The sequence below is a fragment of the Bombyx mandarina genome, chromosome 18 (assembly GCF_030267445.1).
Source record: "Bombyx mandarina strain Sakado chromosome 18, ASM3026744v2".
In the NCBI taxonomy this organism is placed as follows: Eukaryota; Metazoa; Arthropoda; class Insecta; order Lepidoptera; family Bombycidae; genus Bombyx; species Bombyx mandarina.
This window is the reverse complement of record NC_143224.1, coordinates 6381394-6407685: the sequence shown is the minus strand read 5'-3', so window position 1 is coordinate 6407685 and position 26292 is coordinate 6381394. Positions and strand designations below refer to the sequence as shown.

The window sequence follows — 26292 nt, the reverse complement described above, 5'->3', positions numbered from 1 at the left end:
AATAATTACTAAACTTACATATTTTGCTATAATAATAGACCTGTATTTAAAAACGTAATTTGTGTATGACTGGCAATAAATTATAAATTCAAAGTATTTTATTTTAAAAATATAGAATTCTATTTTCAAATTCAGCCGTTTGTATATTGATTACTTACACAATACTTACAAAATACTAAAACAATATTCTTCAATTTGCGTCAAATCGACAAGGTAAAAAAACTTATTAAGTGGGTACCGCACGAACTGAACGTTTTTTTTATCCTACCTAAGCTAGCCTTGAGAGGCTATATTAGCGTAACCTTAACTAGTAGGTGAGCTCAGGGGGCTCAAACCTGACGACGTTGCTAACACGAACCCTAACAAGAGCCGTGCTTCGCAAAATCTACCACCGGACCGAAAACCCGATCCACTGAGAAGATCCGGCGAGAAACTCAGTAAGCTGTGTCTGGGGGTTAATTTACTCGTCGAGCCCTTCGTCGCAAGCGACGGGTTCGACAAGAACGATGACCGGCAAACTGAACGATCGCCAGCGCGATGAACGCATTAAGGTATGCCTTGCGTTACTTAAGAGACACAGAAACGAAGTGATTTTGAATCACATTGTTACTTACGATGTAAGATTGATTCTTTTTAATATTCGTAAACGGTCATCACGTTGATTAGACCCTGGTTCAGCACCTAAGCAATGCCCCAAAAGAAAACTTACCCACAAAATGCGTGGTTGCTGTTTGGTAGTGTAGTGGCGGTATAGTTTACCACAGCTTCTTACCAAACGGGATCAGCATTACTGCGGATGTATACTATGAGGAACTGGACGCAATGATGGAGAATCTCACGCATCTCCGACCAGCCTTGGTTAATAGCTTATCCCCGCTACTTCTACACGCTAACGCTCGACCTGCACAACAGACGATACTCTAAGCTACAAGAGCTAGGATTGGGACAGGGTTTTGCATCATCCGCTATACTCACCAGACCTTGCGCTGACAGACTTTTAGTTTCTCCAGAGTTTCGGCATCTTCTTAGCAGGGAAAAAAATCGATACCCGAGAGACAGTACAAAATGTCTTTGAAGACTCTGTTGGTACACGTACACCTAACTTCTTCAAGAAGGGAATAGAAAATAGCCAGAGCGCCAGTGCTGTATCGATGCATCGATATCTTGGGTAAATATTTTTATTGTTGGTATAAAAAGCATTTATAACAGAGTCGATTTTAACTTTCTGTATACTTAACGACAATTTCATAGGTAATCTTTATAATCCTAACATAATCTTTATGGATAGCAATAACTGAGCATTCAGTACGGACTCATTGAAAATACGGACACTCCTTTAAAAACTTACTTTATAAACTTGAACGGCTTATAATGCAATGGTCTTTGATATGGTTATTTTTTTGATTGACTTTAACAAAAGGAAGAGGTTGTTAATTCGATTGTATTTTTTTTATAATATGTGCTACCTTCAAATTTTTGCTAAGTCCATTTTAAATCAATTTTTCCAAAAATATATATTATATAAAGATTGTGCTTCAAAATTGTGGTTTTTGAATTATCCTTAATTATGTATTTTTAATTGACTTCGACTACATTAATGATTTTTACATTTCATATTATTAAAGTCGGTTTTGTGTTATTTTCGTTGCCTTTGCAGACGGCCCATCTGATGGTTGATCCTAATTCTATAAAAAATTACATGAGTAAAAAAAAGGATAAATCTAAGTGTATTTTAAGCAATATTTTTCTATTTTAAAACAAAGAGTTTCAATAGGAGAATGAATGTTAAAGAAATTTTCTTTGGTAGAGAATATAGATATAGATTATTACATAAACAGAAACCTAATATAGAGTCATAACGGCAACAAACCCACATATTGTTCAAACATTTCTCCATTCCCCGGAGGCCTGAAGCGAAACAAACACCAGATATGGTGCCCTCTTGAGTACGATTACCAATACTCGTAAACATGCCGCCAAATTGTACCTTATATTATAAGCTTATAGGTCGATTCCTAATTAAGGCTTCTACGCATGTCGAAAGAAATCGAACGAAATAAAATGTGCTCAGTATATTAAGACTAAAACTATTATATTTATATTGTGTCTCATATTCGTAATTAATTATTACGGATCATTTATATGCCTTGAGTAATGCTCAAAGTTTATAAAAAAATGGAAACATTGAATTTCACTTACATAAATTAGAGATTCTATTTCATATGTGTACATAATTAATTGGGAAAAATTTCAGATCTACTGTGCAAAAGGTAAAATGATTTAAAATTTTGGCAATGATTTATAATATTTTATCTTTTATCTTTCACTACTTGCGAATCAGTTATTTTATATAATGTATAACCTTTAATCAGACCAATAGTCAACTATTTAATAAACGTAATCATGTTATGAACCAGTCGTTATGGACAAAAAAATTCTGATAAAATTTCTCACTCTAAAAACGTATATTAGGAGTAAATCTGTGCTTTAAGATTTATCATGAAATGGAATTCTGACTGTCTGAAAATTATTCGCTGCCATATTTAATTACAGTGAACTATTTTCGAAATTGTTCTTCCAAAATTATAAATTACAACTCATCAAGCGCGAATGATAAAATACAAGAAACGTAACAAAACAAATTGTCGATGTGTGCCCAGTAAGTTTTTTTTTTTTTGCAATTCATCACCCCACTGCTTCCATAAGCAAAGTCAATATTTGTTCACATCTCAACTTAACACATACCTCACAGTTCGCTTAGAACCAACCTGAAAGGTGCCTCTAACTCACAAGGCCTACACCATTAAACGTCTCAAACTTGTTTACTCCACGATATTTGGCACACATGTTATGGAAACTGATTTCTTTATTCGATACGTTATCTTAACTTTATCGATTTACAGCTTCTTGTGTAAGTCCACCGTTCAAGGATGGTGACCTTGATATTTATTTTGATTTTAAATTATAGTCGCAAGCCGTTTTTTTTGTAAATAACATGTTGAAGTCACATTAGTTTGTTATTTATATGAAAAAATTAAGGTATAAAATAATAACGAACGTAGCATCTAATATAATTGTGATACCTATCAATCAATTAACGATCTTCTTACCAATCGAATTTGAATTTATCTCAATTTACAGTCATAAGTCGTATATATTACCTTCTTTTTTTTTAATTTCTGAAATACATTTTATTGATTCCTCCATGCAAATGTAACCTTAAATTTATGAAACGTTGATGCTGATGCCAAATGATTTGAGTTCATTGTACTCAACTGTGCTACAAGAACGGAATAATGTAAGTGCTCAAATGGTGGCACGGTTTGTTGATCTTTCGCATCTTTGCTAAATAAATAACATTACCTGATCTAAATAATGGAAGCTCATTGTATACCATACGAAATGTTTTGCCTTTTTAATGTATATTTATATATATGGTTGAATTAGGAACTAAAGAAGAAAACACATTGATGATATTTATCGGTATCCACTGATTTTAAATGAAAACATGGCATCAAACAATGTTGTTTCAAAGAAACGATTTATAACGAACAAAACAAAATGTTTTATATGGAAATAAAATTACATTCCATGGTCCTCTTGGTGTGTACATAAATGTAGAAACAGGATTAATATAACAATGGGAGCTTTCTATTGCAAAACAGGTGCTGTGAAAATACCTGACGCAGCAAAGTGTACATGTTCAGTGTAGAGGTTTTATTTTTACTAGAGGTCCCGCAGTCGTCGAAATTCGACTATAATTAATTGGAATTGTAAGTTTGTACACTATTATGATTGTATTTTATACTTCTATAATCACAAATTTCGCCAAGGCTACACTATAAAAAAATATTTAAAAAAACAAACAATATTTAATCTATTCTCAATTTGACCACAGACGTCAAGAACAAAATTTGACAATAAATAGTATGCATGCGTGTGTGCGTCAAATACATGATATGTAGCGTGTTTGATGTTTTCTTTATTGATTTAATGTATCTTTTATGCATTATTTTAAAAAAATATTAGCATTGTGCACTTCTTCTCTATATTCTCTATAAGTGTGGAAAATTTTATAATCCTCCGTCCGCGCAATTTTCGTAAAAAAGGGATACACAGTTTTTGCTTCACGTATTAATATATAGATTGTCGGTTCGATCATTTGTCATGTACTCGATGGTAGTTTGGAACCTGCTGCGTATGTGCGTGATTCGTTTACGAACACGTCAAGGTGAGCAGTCACTCGCTACGCAGACAGGTAGCTAAAATAAAATAAATATAAAACGAAGACGGATACGAGATAAGATCCAACCTAGAGCCGCAGGTGATCGCGCTGTACGTTTGTTTGTTCTCCACACGTTTCAAGAAAAAGTAAAGAAAAAGAGCACTTTCTGTGCTACGTTCGCTCCTATTAGAGAAGCGACCGAAAGTCAAACTAGTTTTACAGTTACGAGAGACGATTCGATTCTGCGACGATCGCAGCCAGGCAGTCGAAGGTCGCGGGAACTCGGGCGGTACTAATTCGAAATTCGTTCTGCAACTCGCCGATGACGCTGGACGCGCGGACGGTTTGACTCGTCGTGATTTCCACGAGGTGACAATTCGACGCAGTTGATGCAAGGCCGCGGCCGTTCGAAAATGACGAGAATTTATATCTATATCTATAAATTAATTAATACGTGAAGCAAAAACTTTGTATCCCTTTTTACGAAAATTGCGCGGACGGAGGAGTATGAAATTTTCCATACTTATAGAGAATATAGAGAAGAAGTGTAAAATGTTATTATTTTATTAAAATAATGCATAAAAGATACATTAAATCAATAAAGAAAACATTACACATACTACATACCGTGTATTTGACGCACACACGCATGCATACTATTTATTGTCAAACTTTTGTTCTTGACGTCTGTTGTCAAATTGAGAATAGATTAAATATTGTTTGTTTTTGTTAATATTTTTTATAGTGTAGTCTTGGCGAAATTTGTGATTATAGAAGTATAAAATACAATAATAATACTAACAAAACTTACAATTCCAATTAATTATAGTCGAATTTCGACTACTGCGGGACCACTAGTTCAAATAGAAGGTTCTTCTGATCTAGGAAAACAGAGTTTGACAAGTCGTTTAAACATTAGGCATCAATCGCAACTTATCTTCAAAAGATTTATACGTACGACAACAATGTTAAGCGAGATACAAATCATGTTGCGTGTTAAACTATTCTTGGTATATAGTTTGATATTATAAGTCAAATCAAAATTTATACGATGCATCATAAAATAAGATAAAGTGTTTTTCTTTAATGATCGTATTTGCATATTGTTCGAAGTTGTATTAGTTCTCACGATTTTATTGTTCTATCTGTATTCATTTCCCTGTCGACAAAGTTGGGAACGAGACAATAATTTCAGAACCATTTGCCCGCTTTTCAATCGTTATCAGTCACAGCTTCCAAGCTAAATTCATAACTAAAACATGCGTTTGAACAACAGTATTGTGAACTATATTTAAAAAAATTAAAACAAATGAAATTTACCAACCGCTATTTGAACGCTTTACGTCTTATTTCCTCAGTCACAACACAAATGCTTCACAATTTTTTCACAATCACATTGCCATTTTGCCAAAACAAACCACAGAACTCACAAAGTAGGTACACACCAAATAAATTTATTATTCAGATTACTATCGTACGCTACAAAAAATCTAACACCGGCTATTATTATATTACATCCTGCATGCAACAGAATATATTTTTTCTTAATATTATTATAATATATGTATATATATCTATTCGCGCTTTTTGCTTAGCTCCAAATATATTTTATACAAATGGTTTTTATATTTTCATTTTTCTAATCGTAATATTACGTAGCGCGCGAAAATTTCGTTCGAGTCGGAGTTGCGCGCGCGACGCACGTGCTTTGCTCCCATATGCCGACAGCTGACTGAATCGCAATTCAAAACAACACTGCAATTACACGGTTCAAATTTTTCGCTAACGACTTTTGTTATACGCGCTAGCCACCGTTAGTCCTACTATGAATATTCCTCAATAGTGAGGCCTTAGATCTTATTTACGATTGTCATCGCAAATTATAATAGCGCTGCGTAAATAATTTTGAACGGTTCCCACGATTGGCATCTAACAATTGAATTGAGAATAGGATAATGGATTTTTGATTATTTAAAGAAACGAACAAACCTATTCAGTTATTCAAGTTTCAAGGTACAATCAAAAATGTCTTAGCCATATTACATATTAAATACGGGACTTTTATAAGAACCTTTTATTAATCTAAGTGGTATATGGTAATCCCACATATGTAGTTATAAAAATTTGTCAAAATCAATGTACTACTTGCAACCTAATGAGGACCAATTAGCAACAAGATGGCGATGCGACGATTCGAGACAGAAAATGTCACATAACATTCGGTTTTCGAACCCCCAATCCAAATATTTCCCGAGCGCTATGACAGTGATATCCTTCGTCAAACGTGTAGTCCTCAGCAGTAAGCAGTGGCTCGATCGTGTCTCTAGTGTTGCAGATATCGACGAGTCAGTCACTACTTACTATAAGGCAGGCCGTATAGTCGTCTGACTACAATCACAATAAAAAAAAACTATTTGCATATATTATTTTAATTAAATTACGGAACAATATAACGGATAACAATCGTAGATATCTGATTTTAGAATCGAATGTAAACGAATGCTTGTTAAAATAACATTTAATCCGTATTCCATCATTTGAAACCATAAAATAACACAGCTGAGGCCATTCGTAATAGTGCAGTCTGTGTATGACACGACTTCCCGCGTTTTATGAAAGCGCGGAGGCGGCACGCGGCTTCCGCACCGACGATGCTCTCGAACAGACCGATGTATCACACTGTGTACCGTACACCATAATGTATAATAAATTGTACACATTTACCTCTCGCTCTGCAACTAGATGTGATTTATGCATACAACTGTGTCGAATTAACAATTACCGCCTTTATGTCGGAGTTTTGAACCGTTATTGTGTACGTGGGTTTACAATAAAAGAACTTCCATAATAAAATGTATGTCATGCTGATTCAAAATAGTTTTATTGGGATTTTATTGGCTGGTTATATATATTACACAATAGCAGCGAAGCATTATACTAAATAAATCATTAAATCCATTGGAGTAAAGATAAATAAAAGCACTTGAAATAGGTGTCTTTGCCTAACGTCTGTCTGTACCTAAAGGATACACCTTTGATGTTCTTAAGTGGTGAATGGTAAGTTCCACTGAAGTATGCAATTGTTGTTAAAACTGTCAGGAATAAGTTACGACATAATCACGTTTACTATCACAATTTCATAGTTTAGAATCTAATATTAATACCAAAACTTAAAGTATTGAGTATCTTAACACGTACTGCTGAACTTTGAACGACATTACTTACTTTTTTATTTATTTATAATAGATTTTACACAAATAACACAAAAAAAATCGAGCGGCGTGCTCAATTTATTGTTTTATAGACGCGATTACGAACCGACCTGGTGATCATCGAAGCCCACGGACATCACAACGCGTACGCCACAACCCAACTAGACATGAGGCCTCCTAATTAATTAGGCAATATAATGACAACGAAAAAAAACCGGATAGTACATAGTACTCGTGCGAGCTTCAAACTTTTGCTAGCACAGTAAGTTAAATTCAAACGACAGCAATATTATTTAGGATCTATATTTCATTAATAAAAGTTTTATTGCAGTTCCAGACACCTGTTTTAAGTTGGCATTTAATTCACTTAATTATAAATACAAAAACTTCATTAAACATTATTTCTGCTATGCCTACTAGCTTCTACAATAACCTGAAGGTTCTCAATGGAACAATCTAAAATTGAAAAGCACAATCAATAATACTAAAAAATATACAAATATACCCGAGATTGTTTAATAAATTAACTCAATTAGGTACATTCGGAATTTCCTATTCAAAAGTCGATAGGAAATAAATACATTTTAGTTTCATATTCAATTCCTCAGTTATTCTTTTACGAGTAATATAAGTACTTAATAATAGATATCAGTCTTAGAAAGTATTTATCATTTTAATACATATTCTAAAAATACTTTTAGAAGACAATGTTAATTTATATATGTTTGTACTGCATACAATATTACACAGATTGAGGCTTTAGTCATACTATGCCCAATCTGAGTTACATCAACATATCACGGCATAAACTGAAGACTGAGACCAGAATATAACAACCATTGTAAATCTATTCTAACAACCGTCACCAATAACATTGTAAGTACCAAAACAACGTTAACGGGCCTGTTGTTTTAAGTTAAGGTACTTACCTATTAACGCCACCGCAGCAAAATTTCAAATAATGAACTAATAAAAAGCCATCTTGTTTTTTATCTATAGTCGCCTTGTTGTTTGTACACGCAAGAAGAGATCTTTAGTGTCCTTATTGTCTTGCTATTTGCTTCTTTTTGGCCCAATTTTTAGCACTACAAGAATGAATTTTTGCTGCGGTGGCGTTAATACGTAAGTACCTAAGTTAATTAGTTTAATAATAGTTTATTAATAATTTCTGAAACGAGAGGCATGCGTGCCAATACCTACTGTAGAATCAATAACATAATCTAAATGGCTTTCTTTATTAATGAATTCTTGACAAAAATAAAGTTCAGTAGTACTCGCACCACACCGACATTACATACAGCATTTCACAATGAACCACAAGAATATTAAAATTACTAATATTATTTTTACATGTTTATTAAACTCATAACACTGCGTATATGATCCAAATAAGCTGGAAATATTGTGATGTATAAAAATAAAAAGAAGAAAATCATTTTACAAAACATATCTAAAAATAACTTATATTACAAGAGGTAAGTCTGCAAACATGGACGATTCTAATCGAAGTATATTGATGTTTTCAGGTAATTAGCAATATATTGGAATTGTTACAAGAAATATATAAGATTTAAAGTACGTTCTAGCATCCATTTATAATGGCTAATAATATCGAATATTATCATGATATTTTGAACTTAGGTTGTTCCTATAATTTCAAATATTATCATGATATTTTAAACATCGGTTGTGCCTATAATTTCAAATATTATCATGATATTTTAAACATCAGTTGTTCCTGGGCGATATTTATTAATAAATATTTGTTATTTAAGATACATTATTTTCTTTTCTAATTTTATCATATCGTTATTCGCATCACCACAAAAAGCATGTTGAATCAATGAATGATCAATTTCAGAAGAGCATTTTAAAGCTCTAATTATAGTTAGATAGCTGCCGATACAAATCTAATTCAAAGTCAATAATAATTAATGAATCAAATTGAAATACATCTATGCTTCAACTTTTATGGTTTTCCTAAAATCGATACTGAGACGACTAAATTACTTGGGAATTTCAGTCCGGACGGTTTGGTACGATCATTCTACTTTCATATTTATAGAAGTTTCGAGAGCACTATCAGCATCGATATTCTGATAAATATAGAAACTTCATTTTGATGTCTCAAATCAGGCGGCAGTGTTAACTGTAATCAGTAAACAATGAGCTCATTTGCCCTTCTTTATAGTGACATCTATCGGTCAGTGGGGAAAAACTTCAATGCAAACATTATTTCAAAAAAGAACGAACACAAATTTTCAACTACCCACAACATGATTTCACGTCATATATTTCTAATAATCGAATAAATGCAGTGTGCTCTACAATATCGATATTCACCTTTTTAAACTTGTTTAAAATCATTAAATAAATGAGACAATATTATGTTCTATCAATATTGCAGTTTTAGTGAAGGCGTATCGAAATCGATTGAAAATTCATGGCAGAGTTTAAGACCTGTAGCCAAAACATATATTTTTATTACACTTCTGATGTAACTATAAAAGGCTACAGTGGCTATTGACTTCTGCCGATATTAAAGTATATGAGCGACATTATTCCCTGTAGTAAAATAAACTATACCACATATAATGTTAATATCAGTCAAGTCTGATGTAAATTTGTAATTTCTTATTGAACTTCTTTTTTCTTCATCTATATACCCGGTATTGCTCTCAATGTTATATGAATAACTGAAATTTTATTGGTGTGTTATTTGTTTTGGGTGTCCGATTTCTTGAGTCCGATAAAAAAAATGATCAAAAACATATTATATCGTTCTGAATCTGTAACTTGAACTATACTGAGACCTTAGTACTCATATCTCAGGTGGGTGGCGGCATTTACGTTGTAGATGTCTATGGGCTCCGGTAACCACTTAACATCAGGTGGGCCGTGAGCTCGTCCACCCATCTAAGCAATAAAAAAAATACAACATTATTTTATTAACTGTTGAGCATCTATAAGGGTGCACAAACTTGTGAAAATAAAACAAAACCCCGGACGTGGCTTCTGAGGTTCTTCCAAAATGTTTATAACCATAATTTTACTGAGCCTTTGTTTCATCTCATTTTATCTCTTATTATTATTTTTAATTATTTCAGAAACTCATTCAAATAATCCTTAAAATATTCACTCCAGACATTTTTTAAATAATTATGTGAAAATGGCGTCACTTTTCAATGTGATTACGCTATCAATGGAATACAAAATGTGGAGCCATTGCCCTAAAAATTTAAAACCTGCTTGATGGTACTAATCCTTTCATCTTTCTTAAAATGTCATCTGTACACAAAATAAACAATTTAAAATTTGTAAGTATCTTTGATAGCACGTCCGGGTTGATAGATAAGACTTTAAGTCTTAAAATTGTTAATTCGTTCATGCTTTAAGTTGAAATTATAAGTGTTTTGAGGTTATCAGTAAAATCATAAAAACCGGCATGTAAGTCGTACGCAGATTATATAAAAATATAGCCAAACCGTTTTAATTTATAATTTTGGTATTTGATATTTTTCATTAATAATGGATTTTGTGTGTTCAGTTAGTCCATTCCTCGAAATGATTTTTAAATATTCAAATAAGAGAACAATAAACAATATTCATATTCACGTTTTATAAAACAATATTCATTTTTCTTTTTAACTTGTTTCGTGAACCCGCAAAGGCTAAGCTTAAGGTAGTTAGCAGTGTAGTGCGAGTTTTTTAACGTTCTCGATAGCGTAAAAGTTACCTGAAATTTGTATGCAGCTGGAACAGTGCCCCTAGCGGCAAACATAGGTAAACGTTCCAAGTTCATACAAATTTGACTTAACTTTTACGCTATCGAGAACGTTAAAAAACTCGCACTAAGCACTGATGGCGGGTCTTACGAGGGCAATGACCTCAAACGACTTCCATTTTTTATTTAATTGTGTGAATTCTGGAGTATACATATACCTTTCACATAATTTCTCGATCGCGATTTTATTGGGTCAGACGTAATTATCTAGTGATAATTCATTTTAAATGACTTTGTTTAAAAAAGAATATCGATGAAACTATTTGATTCATATGAAACGCAAGACTTGAAAGTCCTGTACCACAAAAACAAAAAAACAAAAAAGATATATATTTAAATACATACAAATAAATAATATCAATAGTGGAGGTACATTGGAAATATGCTAATTGGTCCATACTCAACATCTTTACCAAATTATTCCTTATAATTGTTGTCTGAAAGGCGTCGAACGAAATACTATCCCTTACATTTAAATAATTACGTTTACTTTTAACAATGTGATCAGTGTGCTTAGTGCGAGTTTTATAACGTTCTCGATAGCGTAAAAGTTAGCTCATATTTGTATGGAATGGCATCGTTGGCCTACTTTTGCCGCTAGGGGCGCTGTTCCAACTGCATACAAAATTGGGCTAACTTTTACGCTATCGAGAACGTTAAGAAACTCGCACTAAGCACACAGATGAGTGAATAATTTTTGCACACTAAAAATACACAATTTTTACAATAAGACAATTTGCATTCCCTTGTTTGTAAAATACTAAAAATTGTCTTATTACAAGCTTTTTTGCACTAGTAGAAATTAAACCAAGATTTTCTTAAACTGTTGTTACAATATTTTAAAATCTGTAGACAATATACGTGGTTATGTTATGGGGATAGCACTTCGTACGCCTACCAGCTTTAAATATCCAGTTGATGACCTGATAAAACGGTGAGAATATCAGTCGAACTATTATCAAGACATTTATACAAGTGGCCAATGTCTGTCTATGCTGAGCAAGAATATTCAAAATCAATATTCAAGCACTTTTTTAAATTTCTTTTACTATTCATTTAATCAACATTCATTCCTTTGACTCCATATTTAACAGGATCCCTTCCGACATTGTACAAACCATTTAGTCGATTTGTTAAGTCACTTATACCATTACAATCACCATTTATATGTCCATTAGCCTTTCGAATGTTATTAATCGAGTCTAATAAATGTTCAAAGAAATTAGGGAAATTATCGTAACTAGGGAATACATTAATATCGATAACTGCATGATTACCCGTCGCGTTGTCTATGACAACGTCGAACCCAGCTAACAGTAGGCCGATCTTTTTTCTCAGTACTCGAATAATGCTTTTTATCTTCTCCTCATTAACTGTCAACGTGATATCAGCGTTGTCGTGTGGGTCTAGAATAGAGAGCGTGGACTGACTATCCGCTTTGCATACCTCCCCAGTACTGTAATATATTGGATCCAAATTTTCGGATGATGTAAAATTTTTAATGCTTGGCCGCTCACAGATGTGGTATCTAGAAACAAATAAAAGTGGCTTTAAGTATTTTTAACATAGATATAAATGTAAAAAAAAAACTGTAACAAAAAGTCAACAAAAAACAATTAAAAGAGTACAATATACAAACTGAAACCAATTGTACAAATAAATCTTTGTTTCGAAAGTTAGTGTACTAATGAATAATCAATATAAATTATTCTTTCCCTTTTACGTGCATTCATTTATAACGAAAATTTCAAGGCAAAATTCTAAAATACTTACCGATCTCCTACTAAAAATACTTTATGGAGGACAGCATTGTGGTTCACAAAACTTTGCACAACACATGGCGGTTTGCAAGCACCAAGATCTTTTTCATTAAATATTATTACCATTTCGTGTGCAGACTTCGAACCGTGCGCTAATGTAGGTTTGCAAACTAATGGAAATGTGACACCTCTCTGTTTCATTATTTCAATATTTCTTTCTATTACATTAGACGTGAACTCTGCAAAATTAGGTGTGAATATCCCTTGGTTTGAGAAAGACGTTTCATCCTGGAGTATCGAATAGTAACAATTTCTGAAATTATGAAACACAGTTTTAAAATGTACATATTGTTTATTCTTCTTCTTCTTTCGGCCTCGTTACAACGATCGGCGCCACAAATACATTGTTTACATATTTTATAAGCAGAAACGAGTAATATTTTTATAAAATATATATGTACATATGTACATATTTGATAAACTATTGTTTATACAGTTGAAGATAACTCATTCATGGGTGGTTTATGTGTAGTAATAAAAAAGTATATTTGAGAGCGTTTAAAGTGTATATTAAATTATGGGCTTTGTCCGTAGACGAACACCCTGCGCCGGGTGTTCTTTCTTTCACTTTTATCACTAACCCACAAAATGACAAAACTAAATACACTATCGATAACGCTTATCGAAAACAATAATGGGCATCACTATGCCCGTCCATAAGGCTCGTGAGTGGAAAAGAGAGCGAAATACTCGCTTCACCGCTCCGATTTTATATGACCCAAACTGCACGGAAAAAAAAATCTACTATAGTAAGTAGTCACCGTCGGTCATGGTCGGCAATGGAATGTAATGTATAAAAGATAACAAGATATATCTACTGTCATTATCTTAATGTATGAAATAAATGCTTGTATATTTGATTAGTCGTACTCGGCCGCTTCGCTGCGCATTTAAAATTAACATTATTATTTATTGTCATTATTATTAGGGAGTTCAACACTCGTATAAATATTAGCCTATCCATTAGGTACATGTATCTTCTACATGGATACCAAGTTTCAAGTCAATCGGAACCAAGTTTCAAGTCAATCGGATGCATGGTTCAGTAGTTATAACGGAACATCCGTAAAAACCACTGTAGATTTATATATTAGTATAGAATATTCGGTATCTAAGAGCTCGCGCGTCTTTCTGTCTTAGCACTTCAGCGAGAATGGTGCGCGTGTAAATGCCATTTTGTTAAAACAAGAACGATGACATAGTGTTGCAGTTAACCCTGACATTGGCCACAGGAGTAACGTACCATCAGATAGGCAATAAGCTAGTCTTAATTTGAAGGCAACAAATAATCTAGTGTATCCTGAAAGCAGAAAACTTAAACCATCTCTTTAAGTTTACCTATTCAGTAAAATCCTGACACTTTCTAAGGGATCGATGACAACGATTTCTGGATGATTTGATAAAAACTGTTCCACTCGGTTGATTATTATCGATGCCTGGAACAACAAAACAACATTTATATTATTTTTATATCACTGGAAAAATATCCCCCATATAAGTACATATTTGTATGTTTAGTACAAAACATTTTTGTAATATCTGAAACAATGTTCATTGAATTTATATACACATACTTAATGACAATTGTTTTTCATTATAACTTAATTTTTATAAAATCTTATTTTTTACTAACCATACGAACAAATATAAGATTGTGAAACTTTTCAATCATTATAGAAAGAAAAAAACTTAATTAATCAATTAATTTCTAATTTTGCATAATCACTGGTTGTGAGACGTGTGAGCCCGCTCTCACAAGTATCACAATCCTATTTTTTTCCAGAAGCAGTCATGCATTCCAGTTAGAAAATTAAGACAGCCGACTACACCCACGACTACATAACTGGCGACATCAATGTCAGATCTCAAGAAGGTTGGCTGCATTTACATTATGATTAGTTTGGAATTCGTAACCATTTAACACGATGTGGCCCATGAGCAAGAACACCCAGCAGTCAAAAAGAAATCAAAAAAATAGACAGAAAGTACAGTGTATCGAACAACGACATTAAAGTGCATCTGCTATTCAAATTCCTCTGAGTTCTACAGCGAGCTGGTAATGCATTCCGGTTGAAAAGTTTCTGTTGTGTTTTAAGGCCAGAAGAGCCGTACTGAACTAATTTGTGTTAAAAAAATTTATCTAAAAACAACTAAACCTTTATCATACATTTATTTACACATACATACAAACAACCTATACAACACTAAAACATAAAAGGTGTATTAACAACAACCTTTTGTTGGTGAAAGAAGATATTACTTTAAGAAACAAGATTTTTCAATAAATAAAATGGCTTACTTTTGGATCCCCTTGATCAGCAGCTGCTATAATATCAGTGAGTTTGTGAAGGAACACATCTATTCGTGCTTGGTCATCTAAAGATTGATCTAAATCCAACTGAAAATAATACATATTATTTTGAAAACTGTAGTAAATTTCTGCAGCACTTGCATTTTATGTTAAATAATGAATATAAATTATGTCTGGCAAAAAGAAGAGAGGCCATCCCAAAACAACTTGGCGTTACTCAGTGGAGCAGAAACCGCAGTGATGCTAACACTGACCCTAGCAAGAGCAGTGCTTCGCAGAATCTACCACCGGATCGGAAACGCGACACACAGAAGATCCGGCGAGAAACTCAGTGGGCTGTGTCCATGGGTTAATACGCTCGTCGAGCCCTTCGTCACAAGCGACGGGTTCTACGAGGGCGGTGACCGAAGATGACATATTATAGTACATAATATATTTAAACAGATATGACTTTATTGTCTGATACAGTATGTAGTTCCTAATACTATTTAGTATCAAACTTCTTTAGTAAAATAATGTCACAGTTCACAAATTACAACTTTGTGATATTATCAGACCAGTATAAAACCATTACGGCAGAAATAGGATTAGATTCAAATCATAATAGGCTATAGAATCTTACGGTGTATTCTATATTTTGTTTTTACTGGACATACAGGACAGTCTCAAAAAATATTGTAGATTTCCCATTATTTTAGTCAGTTCTGTGTGCTATCAGACTATGTATATATATATATATATATATATATATTCCTGAGATGTGGTTGTTACTATAATATGATCTATGGTTATTTTAGTAAAAGTTCAGTAACAAAGTGTAAACGTGTTATTGAAATTGTGATTTTGAAATATTGGTATTGAATTGAACATTCATAATCTTGAATTAAGGGTTAAACTACAGCATTTATTTCATATACCATGAAGGTACCAAAAAATCCAATATCATTCATAGAAGAAAATGCGACTTTGTATTTGTCATTGCAATGACTATTAAGTAATATTACAAAAAGCAACTTCAAGGTAATGTACTGCTGGTAATTACAAGGTAATAATGTTCTGCCTGATTAACTGTGTGAAATAGACAGTAAATTCACTACCATATTTATAGATTGCGGTACCTTATTTCAACCTAATTATTTAGGCCTAGCATTTAGGTACATTTATTTATCTAAAATTATTTTAAAAGTTATTTTAATATTTTCAGTCATACTTATTCAGCTCATAAATACCTAAGATATATTCTGTTTACGTATACACTACCATTGAAAAGTTTGGAAACACTAATTATTAATTTTAAAAAAAATTCATTAAAACACATTTATTACACTGAAATCTGAATGAAACATTAGATTATTATGCAGTAAATATATTTAGTGCATAAATCTGTAATAACATAAATTACTTATCATTAAATTTTTGCCTCATCAAAATTACCCCCTTAATTTTTTATTATTTGACCACAAATTTATCTCATTCTATTATTTAATTTACCAAAATATTCAGAGTCCAGTAACTTCAACTCATTTTTTTCCTGAATGTTTGGGGTCATTGTCTTATTGGAAAACAACATTTTGGCCAATTACATTAATTCCAGAAGGAATCACATTTTACTGAAGCATTTCCAGATAACTTTCTTTATTTACTTTGCCGTTAACTTTTACCAAAAAGCTGGGCTTATTGTTACCAAAGCAATCCTAAACCATTACGCTACTACCACCATGCTCAGTAGTGAGCACAATATACGCTTCTGAAGCCTGTTTGTTTTTTTGACCAGTGCACAAAACATGTCTGTCTGTTTGATCCAAAAATCTGAAATTGAACTCATCCGTCCAAAGGCCTTTTTTTCAGTCTTTTCCATCCAATTTTTATGCGTTTTAGCTCATTCCTATCTATTTTTCTCATGGATACTAGTCTAGGGTTTTTGGCTGCTACGCATCCTTTAAGGTCAGCAGATAGTAAACGTCTCTTTACAGTTGTAAATGAAACTGGCTTTCCTCATGCTTCATTTAAAGTAGCGGTAATATGGGGTTCAGTCAATTGTTGATTTCGTTTCGATAACATTTTAATGAACCATCTTGCTGCGTAGTGGTAGATTTGGGACGTACAGATCTCTTTCGGTCTTAATTTACTCCAGTACTTCATTTTCATATAAGATTATAATGTAAATGAAACGTCAACCGTTTCTACAATTGGGCATATAGAATATACTTCCTTGTTCAAAGTACAGATAGCAAGAACAGCAAACCGCTGTTCAAGAGAAATCTGTTTCCTTTTTGCCATTTTATGTATCAACTGTTGTAACTATCACATTACAACGTCACGAAATACACTGAACTCTAAAGTAATATATTTTGTAATTTTAAAGGCGTATTTAAAAGATTGGACAATTGAAAGAAATCAGCAATTCGTAGTGTCAAATCTTTTGTAATCATATAACACATGTTTCGGTCTTTTTACAAAATAAGGGACATCTATTAAGAGATAAGAAGTTTTGCTTTAGCTTCAATAATAATTTGTTTATTTAGAGATTATTACAGTTTTTTTTTAAATATAGTATAGAAAATAAGGTGTTTCCAAACTTTTGGACAGTAGTTTAAGGTGTACAGTTATTATTTTAATTATGCTGGGTTTCAGTTAATGCAAACTGTTGGCCACCTCACTCTCACTTCTGTATTATTTGTTACTATATTTTTTTTTATATTAAGCTACTGATGACACTTCCATGATTACTTCATTTAAATAAATTAAAATATATCATTAGTATGTTTTGTACTATACTATACTATTTCAATAGTGCGTTTTTGTAACATTTTTTTGTAGGATAACTAATAAAGTAAAAAAAATATACCTACAAAAAACTTTTAAAATAAACTTACCTTGACAACATTATAGTTAAACGCAGCGCATGTATTAATTAATTCTTTCCAATTAAGTTTTTGGCTCTTTTTGTCGGATATCCATATACCGATCGTTTCATTAAACGAGTTACTTTCCATATTTTTGATTGAATTTATAAGTGGCCAAATAGTTGTTTTGCGAAATATTTTTATTCAATGGACGTGTGTACATAATAAGCCAAATATTTTTTATTAATTAAACGATGTGTTTACTCACAGTCCGATAGATTTCGAACTACATATTAGGTATTACAGAAATTTATTAAATAGGTTTTATAACGAATAACAATGAAAGAGAGATTAAAAACGACTACACGACAACGTTGTCAAGTAAGTTCACTTAATTAACTAAAAATTTGTAAATCGCAATAATCTTATAAGTAGGTATTCGGATTTCGTACTCAACCATAGATTATACACTTAATATATTTGAGATAGATGCGCAACTCTCATTTTTTATTTTTGCTTTAGTTAGAGCCCAGGACAGCAGGCGTCGCTGCTGTCGATTATTAATCTCCCTACCCCCCACCAGGTGGCTTTTTTAGTAATTTTAATATTTTTTATAATTAACTCTCTTTATGAAAAAATCTTATCGTTTAGAATCGCTGAAATTCCCGGTAGTACTTATGAAATATTAAAGAACGTTTGATTGTGTTCAGCATTCTAATCGATAAGACCTTTTCATACAGAGAGAAAACAGTTTTTTTAAATAAAAAGCTGTAATTCTCTGTAAGCTATTTAATTTCCCTATATTACAAACAATTTACTGTTAAAAGATAGTATGAACGTACAATTGTATAAAATTTCGAATAACAATAACTCCTCTAGATTAATCCTACTAGAGTACTTAATAACATTAAATCGAAAGTTATCTAAAAGTTAATTAAGTCTAGATAATCAAATCATTCAATGTCACTTAAGTCATTTGTGCGAAATATAAACATGTCAGCTTTCCATTACAAACATAGTAGACAATTTGAATTAAATTTAATAAATTTGTTTCTTAACTATAGCAGTTCTTGCTTAAAGTTGATCGTGACAGATCATGACCTTGTATGAAAATATTACATCTATAAACACTACCTATGCTTCGTCATACAATAATTGTCATTTATACTAGCATTGTAGAGATAATACACACACTAAAGTGAATACTAAATTATTCTTAGCATTCTTATAAACATTTAGAAATTTAAGAAACGATTAACCCACAATCATGTTCATAACATGTGACATTTTGTTCTGCACAAACGTTTTATTACATGATTTGAAAAACAAAAAATGTTTAAAAAATGTAATGATGATTTAAAGTACTCTTAAATATTGATAGTTTGTACTTAATGACGCTTATAGTAATCTTAGACATGATTACATTAGTTATACTTTTATTCCCTATCTAAATTATTTCTATTCTGACGTTTCTGATGCTTTAGCTTTGGTAATACTAGATGAAACAAACAGCAGATTGAAAGAAAATTATCTTAAAGTTAATTACATTCATTACAAACCATTAGTTTACATTTTGTTAAAAAAGAAACTGGTGTTCGTTACATGCAAATGAATTATAAACATACACATGCAAACATAAAATGTAAATTTATCTTTTAATCCAAATTAAATGTACACTAATATTACATCTAAATAATAGAAAGGGTTTCGAAAATTTTTATTGCACTCAACAGCAGACGAGCACGCAACCCGGCCCGTGATAAGTGGTCACCAGTGCTTATAAACTTCAGCAGTGCCATAGGGGTTGCTGTCTATCACTTAAGTTTTAATAAATTATTAATATACTCAGTCACAAGCATATTGATTTCACATAATGAAAATGTAAGAAACATAATCATGTTTGGGCATTTTCATTTATATCTGCTCATACAGAAAACACAACTTAGCAAATATATTCCACAGTAAATCTAAATAATTGCAAATAATGCTTTTAAAGACCGTTGACTTTTGATCATTAATTAAAATCATCTTCTCGTAGAATTTACAAAAGGTTATTTACAAAAATTTATATCAGTATTTTCATATATTACTAACTTACTAATTACAACTATTCAAACGTAATACTATAACTATAAGAACTAAACAACCTATTTTAAAACAAAATTGGCATCAATTTAGTTCTTATGAACTATTTCAATTATTAATTTATCAATTATAAACATATTTAAAAAAAATTAAGATCCCTTGAGAGTTCACGTTCCTTGCTGAATCAGTTTCTCTTCTGAAACGGAGAAACAAAGTATCTTAAGTATGTAACAAATATTGAAAAAATACGACCATGAAAAATTTAGTGTTAATGTAATCTTACTTACAAATTAATATATTACATAACACGTTCTGGTTCAAATATAGTGCATCAATATTTTCATGTTTCAGACATTTTAGTGCTCCTTATAATTTTTCCATAAAATTTTGTCATTATCAAACCTTTGTCTACAAAAATAAAAACATTATTTTATATTGGGTAGAAGGATGAACGTGGTCACAGGCCACTTGGTGTAACTTAGTTATCAAACACCAGGAAACAAAACGTGAATGCCATCATCTAACTTTGGATGTGAGATCAATTGTGCTGTATTTTATTTAAACAGGAAAGCATGACTGATTGATCATTCCAAAAAACTAGTTCGGGCCCACTTGACAATAAGCATATAATACGCTGAGTTGCAAAACATAAATACTTCCACCCACTCGAGACAATTTTATTATCTGAGGTGTGTGTGTGATAGTACGAGACTTAATACCGACTGTTTTGATCAAAACTTAACATATATGATAGCTAGGCAGCAGAAATAGGAAGGACCATTAGTTGGTGCTAATTCATTTAATTATATTATGAATAATAATTATGTTAGCAAATAATATACCGGGAAAATAGTGTAAACTCACCGTTATCAAGGCATCCGAAATAGCATTTCATTTTCGATCTTCGAGGCATGCTGATTTTTAATAATAAACATTCTGTAAGAAATGAAAATAGTTACACAGGCTTACGAAACGCTAACGAAGAAAAAAGTATTGGAGCCAAGTTATGTCTAAAGAGAATTCAAAACAGAGTTTCTCAATGTCTAATCGTCTAATATTCTCATAAAGCTAAAAGTTGCTCTAAATTAATACTACAACGTAAAATAACTCACACCAAGACCAAAAAAAAACGATTTAAAAAATTAAATCGTTACGACATTTTGAAAACTTTTTTTTTTTTTTTTGAGATTGTTTTACGGCCCTGGAATTTTGAAAACTTCAAAGCAGTGTTTCCACTTACGTTTTTTTTAACACATTTTACCCTAGTTTCTTTTGAATTTACCCTAAAATTTCCTAGACAACTTTCATAAATCCTTTATATGAGTCGACTATTATCAAAGCCGGCAATCTGACTTTTGGACAATGATTGGTAAATCAGAAAAACGAATTATTGACTTTATATTCCATTGGCAGTCACAAAACTCTTCGGAACGACATCTTAGATAAATAACAGGTTAACTATTAACCTTTATTTAATGCAGGTTTTGAACCGTATTCTTTGAAGGAGACGATTATATTCAAATAAATCTGTATTGACATATCAATAAATTTTTTTTGTCCAAATGCACAGATTGCCACCTTTGATAATAGACGACTCATATAGAAAGCGTAAATAAAATACAGAAAATAAACCACAGCATATTATTTAATGTAGGTATATATAATATAAACGCCCCCAGAAGATCATAGATCTATAGGATTAGAATTTTCAAGGAAGTCGACGCATTGCTTTTATATTCTTTTGCTGCACAACCTAACACTGTTCGGTTCTAAAATTGAGCAATTGTTTGCTGGCAAAGTTGGGAACTTTCTATGAAGCAAGCCGTTCAGGGTTTCATTAGAAAGCCTGTTTCTTTTGTCAGTTTTTAAATTTGAGAACACTGAATAATCTTTCCACCTCAGTCTTTGAAGAAGGAACTGCTAGCAAAAGTGAAATGACAATTACAAGGTTTTCGTAAATGAAATTACCATGATAATCTTTCATGGTACATGAAGTACCTGTATATTACAATACAAGTAAGTTCTGGTGACATCAACGAAAATAGGTAAATAAAAATTTGGCGGATTATACTTATTGGGATTCTGGGGAATCCCTAAGAAAAAGCAGTGGCTTAATCTATGATTTACTTTACTAGAGGGTTACTGTTGAATCAAACCTTTATAGTTTTTATACACAACTCTGTTTTATTCTTTTACTTGTCAACTCGACTTAATGTCATTCTCTCTCCATAAAATAAAATGTTCATTGTTTTACTTTAACTATCGTTTATTTTAAAATTCACAACAGTTACTAGTATAGGCTTTGCTTTTTACCCCGAAATATCCTAAATCCTGGTATTTTTTAAATTGTCTTTATCATCCAAAATATCAGCTATTTTTCCCTAAAAAAGGGAGAATTCCCTAAAAGTGGAAGCACTGCTTCAAAGTACGCTACATTTTTTATTGAGTCAGAACTTATATCTGCCATCTAGTGAGTTTATTAGATCATTAATGCCTAAAAGTTACAAAAATGACGTCGCCACAGGAGTAAGATGACGCTAGTTGTATGTTATTTTCCTTTGTATGGGAGTTGCACCCCCCTGTACTCAACTAAATGAAAACAGTAGGGCTAGAATCGATACTTCATTTGTCGACTAGGTATTAATGTCAATGTTTAACACCGGTCACTCACATGCGCACGAATACGCAAACCCGCAAGTGTAGGACGACATTTGCGAATGATTATGCAAAGTTTTCCCTGCATTCGTGGTTTTCCAAGCTGTGTCGGTTTTTTAACAGACATCAAAGCGCGCGAACCTCGAACCTTCGCGTAGTCTCCCACACATTTGCTTGCCCAGTTGCGCCGACGATTGCGAAGGTAACGGACGTATCACCATTTTCATAGTTCGTGACGTCTACTGTGTAGCGTATCTTCATCAAAAGAAATCCCATAAAAACAGCATGGCTGTTAATGATGTCTGGGAAAGAATTCAAAACTCTTTTTCTCTTCAATGTTCTATTGACGAATTAAAAGGGAGGAGAAATTCGTGAGACATTCGTAAACAAGTGTAGGAGGAAGCGCAAACGGGTTCGCAAATTGAGTATGCGAACCCATTTGCATAGCCGCTAGGTTTGCGAATGAATGTTTGACGGCCCTTCACATGCGCGCAAACATTCGTACAATGTACGAACATTTGCGCGCATGTCAGTGGCCGGCATAACATCCAATTTCCAAAACAGTTTTGAAAATTACTCTATTTTCAACTGTTAATCAATCTGAAATATACTAACCGATATTTGAAATAATGGTATTTTTTTGGTTGCTACACTATTTTGCTAAGGATTCTTCTTGCTCTAACTTTGATTGGTACTTTGATAATCTACAACACAATCGATTTTTAATCGAAAATCGAAATCATACATAGTGGAATATGATTTAGATCGATTTTGCACTACAACACGCTCAAGATGTCAATAGTTTTATTTTATTGGTAATTTATGGCCTGGATTCTAGTCTTTTAATACGAAATTGATTTTTTTCAATTTAAATTTAACATATTTCTATTTGCACTCCTTCTTTTTAGAGGAAAGGCGAGGAGTAAAATTATGCGCGTTTTCTACCGTAGTAGTTTTTTCTACGGAATTAGGATATCACTTTTACTGATACCAGCAATTGATTTTTTTCCAAAACGAAAATGTAGTTTAAATTGCTAAACACTGCACTAATTGGAATACCTACGTGGGGTAGAAATCAATTAATTTTTTTTTTATTGTAAAATAAAATAGCCTGTCTGAAGTCTGTGGTACCGGTAAAATGGGGCGATTAGGGATTGAGAGGCGAATCGGGAAAAAACCGGGAAAATCTTTCAACGCCCAATATTAGTTTTATATTCGTTGCAAAATCTTCCATTTCTTTGTAGTTTAATAGTAGAATGTTGAAAGTTTACAAAACAACTCTGAATATGCATTATAATAGCTGCTAACTTATAAAAAATCGCGTTTCAAATTAACTTCCTGTGAGGGTAATTATTTTAGTGCTAGAAACTTTGCTCTCTTTTATTTATTTGATAATAATAGAAGACGACTATGATTTATAAACGCTATTAAGTGTTTGAACCATCATATATATTAAAGGTAAGTCTCAGTTGTTATTGGTTTTAATGTATTTGATAAAATAAGAATACATGTAAAAATCTGTTGTTTTTGGGGATATTGGGGACGTCTTAGGTACAAATAATCCCGAAAAAGGGGTCAATTGGGATGAGAATACGTGAAATTGAAACGACCTAAGTATAAATAGGTACAGGTTTGTAGGGTTGTCTATGTAGTCTATACTAATATTATTATTATTATTATATAATTATAAAGAGGAAAGATTTGTTTGTTTGTTTGTTTCGAATAGGCTCCGAAACTACTGGACCGATTTGAAAAATTCTTTTTCCATTAGAAGCCGACATTGTCCCTGATGAACATAGGCTACTTTTTTTATTTTTTTTTTATTTTTTTTTTTGGTTTCATGTGTGTTTTAATGTTTCCGAAGCGAAGCGAGGGCGGGTTGCTAGTTATAACAATATTTTTTAAATTTGTTGGTAAAAATCTGGTTTATTCATGATGTTTTTGTATAGAACTTTTATTCAAAATTATCAATGTGTTATTTTATTGTTTGGTAAATATTTAAATTATCAGTTAAGTATGGTTTTCTATTTTTAGATATGCCTCGCGTGTACGTATCAAAGAGTGCAAAACCTTATAAGTGATATGATCCCTTAATATTAAAAACAGCAATAGAAGCCTATGAAATTGGAAATAAGTCTTTAGTTGAAATAGCTAAGCAATTTAATATAAGTAAGTCGATTTTGCACAGACATATAACAAGAACAATGAAACCTCAAGGTGGATAAAAATGTCTAAGTAATACATAATAAAATATTTAATATTTGTTCAGAGTGGGGGTATTCATCTGATTAATCCATGGAATAACCGACACATCTAATCTCTTAACCCAGATAAAAATATCAGCCCCTAAGTACTTACCAAGAACAAAGAAAATTAAATATAAACCGTTTATAAGAAAGCCCACTCGTTAGAATTTAGGTGCTTACTCTCCCTTAAACAGAATCCTTTGGGACTACAATAATATCTACGGTAGCGTGGTCTCCGTCAATGTTCATTCAGAGTTGTTCGATTGCGCTGAACTAATTTTAAGTGATGAAATAGATGTTTTTTTTAATTGTCTCACAACTTACAGGACAAATCTGTCACGGGTCATTTCCCAAGTAAATATAAATTAATCATAAGTAAATAAATGTAATAAAGTTTTAGTTATATATATATATATATTTGTTGTTAATGCACTGTCGATTGCACCTATAATTGAGATGACATCTGCCATGTACTTTTGTCAGTTTTTCAATGTTTTTTATTGATGATCACTTTGTTGGTGCAACTAAATAAATAAATTAATTAAAACCAAGTAGTGTCAACCCTAGCAAATTTCTCATTTCGTCCCAATTAACCGCAATTTCCGGGTAAATAGGGATTACACCTATTTTTGCTTTTTTTGCTTAAACTGGAATGCTAAATGCTAGTTGGATAGTTTTAAATTGGACAACGAAGATGCCCCCAAGACTCAATCATTTTGATCCTGATATAGCATTATATACATCAACAACTACCTTAAAATTGGTCATAAAGTTGGAATTTGTCCCTAATCGCCCCATTTTACGGTACATTTTATACACGAAAAATTTAAAATTTAGTCATCCTCTTTTCTAAACGACGAAAATAGGTACATTAAAATATATGAAATAGGTATTTTTCGGATCTACATTTATGTACCGTAAAATGGGGCGATTAGGGACAAATTCCAACTTTATGAGCAATTTTAAGGTAGTTGTTGATGTATATAATGCTATATCAGGATCAAAATGATTGAGTCTTGGGGGCATCTTTGTTGTCTAATTTAAAATTATGCAACTAGCATTCCAGTTTAAGCAAAAAATGCAAAAATAGGTGTAATCCCTATTTACC

The 26292-nt window shown here is 32.2% G+C and overlaps 2 protein-coding genes and 1 long non-coding RNA gene across 4 annotated transcripts in view; all 3 read right to left on the bottom strand.

Annotated features, from left to right (window-relative positions):
- The window catches only part of LOC149500979 (apoptosis-stimulating of p53 protein 1-like), a 156253-nt gene extending 150195 nt beyond the window's left edge, over positions 1–6058 (bottom strand). Inside the window, exon 1 of the mRNA XM_089734641.1 lies at positions 5550–6058. The gene's annotated coding sequence lies outside the window, so the exon portion shown is untranslated. The remainder of the gene's footprint in view (positions 1–5549) is intronic.
- A 1031-nt stretch (positions 6059–7089) lies between these two features.
- Positions 7090–18652, bottom strand: LOC149500978 (inositol-tetrakisphosphate 1-kinase). 2 transcript variants are annotated; one of them, XM_089734632.1, is made up of 6 exons: positions 18229–18652; positions 15341–15439; positions 14380–14477; positions 12995–13294; positions 12499–12749; positions 7090–12144 (listed from the first exon to the last, which is right to left on the bottom strand). In XM_089734632.1, the coding sequence occupies exons 1-6, from the start codon at positions 18346–18348 to the stop codon at positions 12125–12127; spliced, it is 888 nt and encodes a 295-aa protein (XP_089590758.1). In that variant the 5' UTR covers positions 18349–18652; the 3' UTR covers positions 7090–12124. The 2 variants fall into 2 exon arrangements, with proteins under 2 accessions (XP_089590758.1, XP_089590757.1); XM_089734631.1 differs by having other exon boundaries at positions 7090–12749.
- Positions 18653–18972: 320 nt separating this feature from the next.
- LOC149500977 (uncharacterized) lies at positions 18973–21404 on the bottom strand. Its single transcript, XR_016324569.1, has 3 exons — positions 21148–21404; positions 20571–20691; positions 18973–20479 (listed from the first exon to the last, which is right to left on the bottom strand). It is a non-coding gene; the product is annotated as an uncharacterized LOC149500977 (long non-coding RNA).
- Between the last annotated feature and the right edge of the window lie 4888 nt (positions 21405–26292).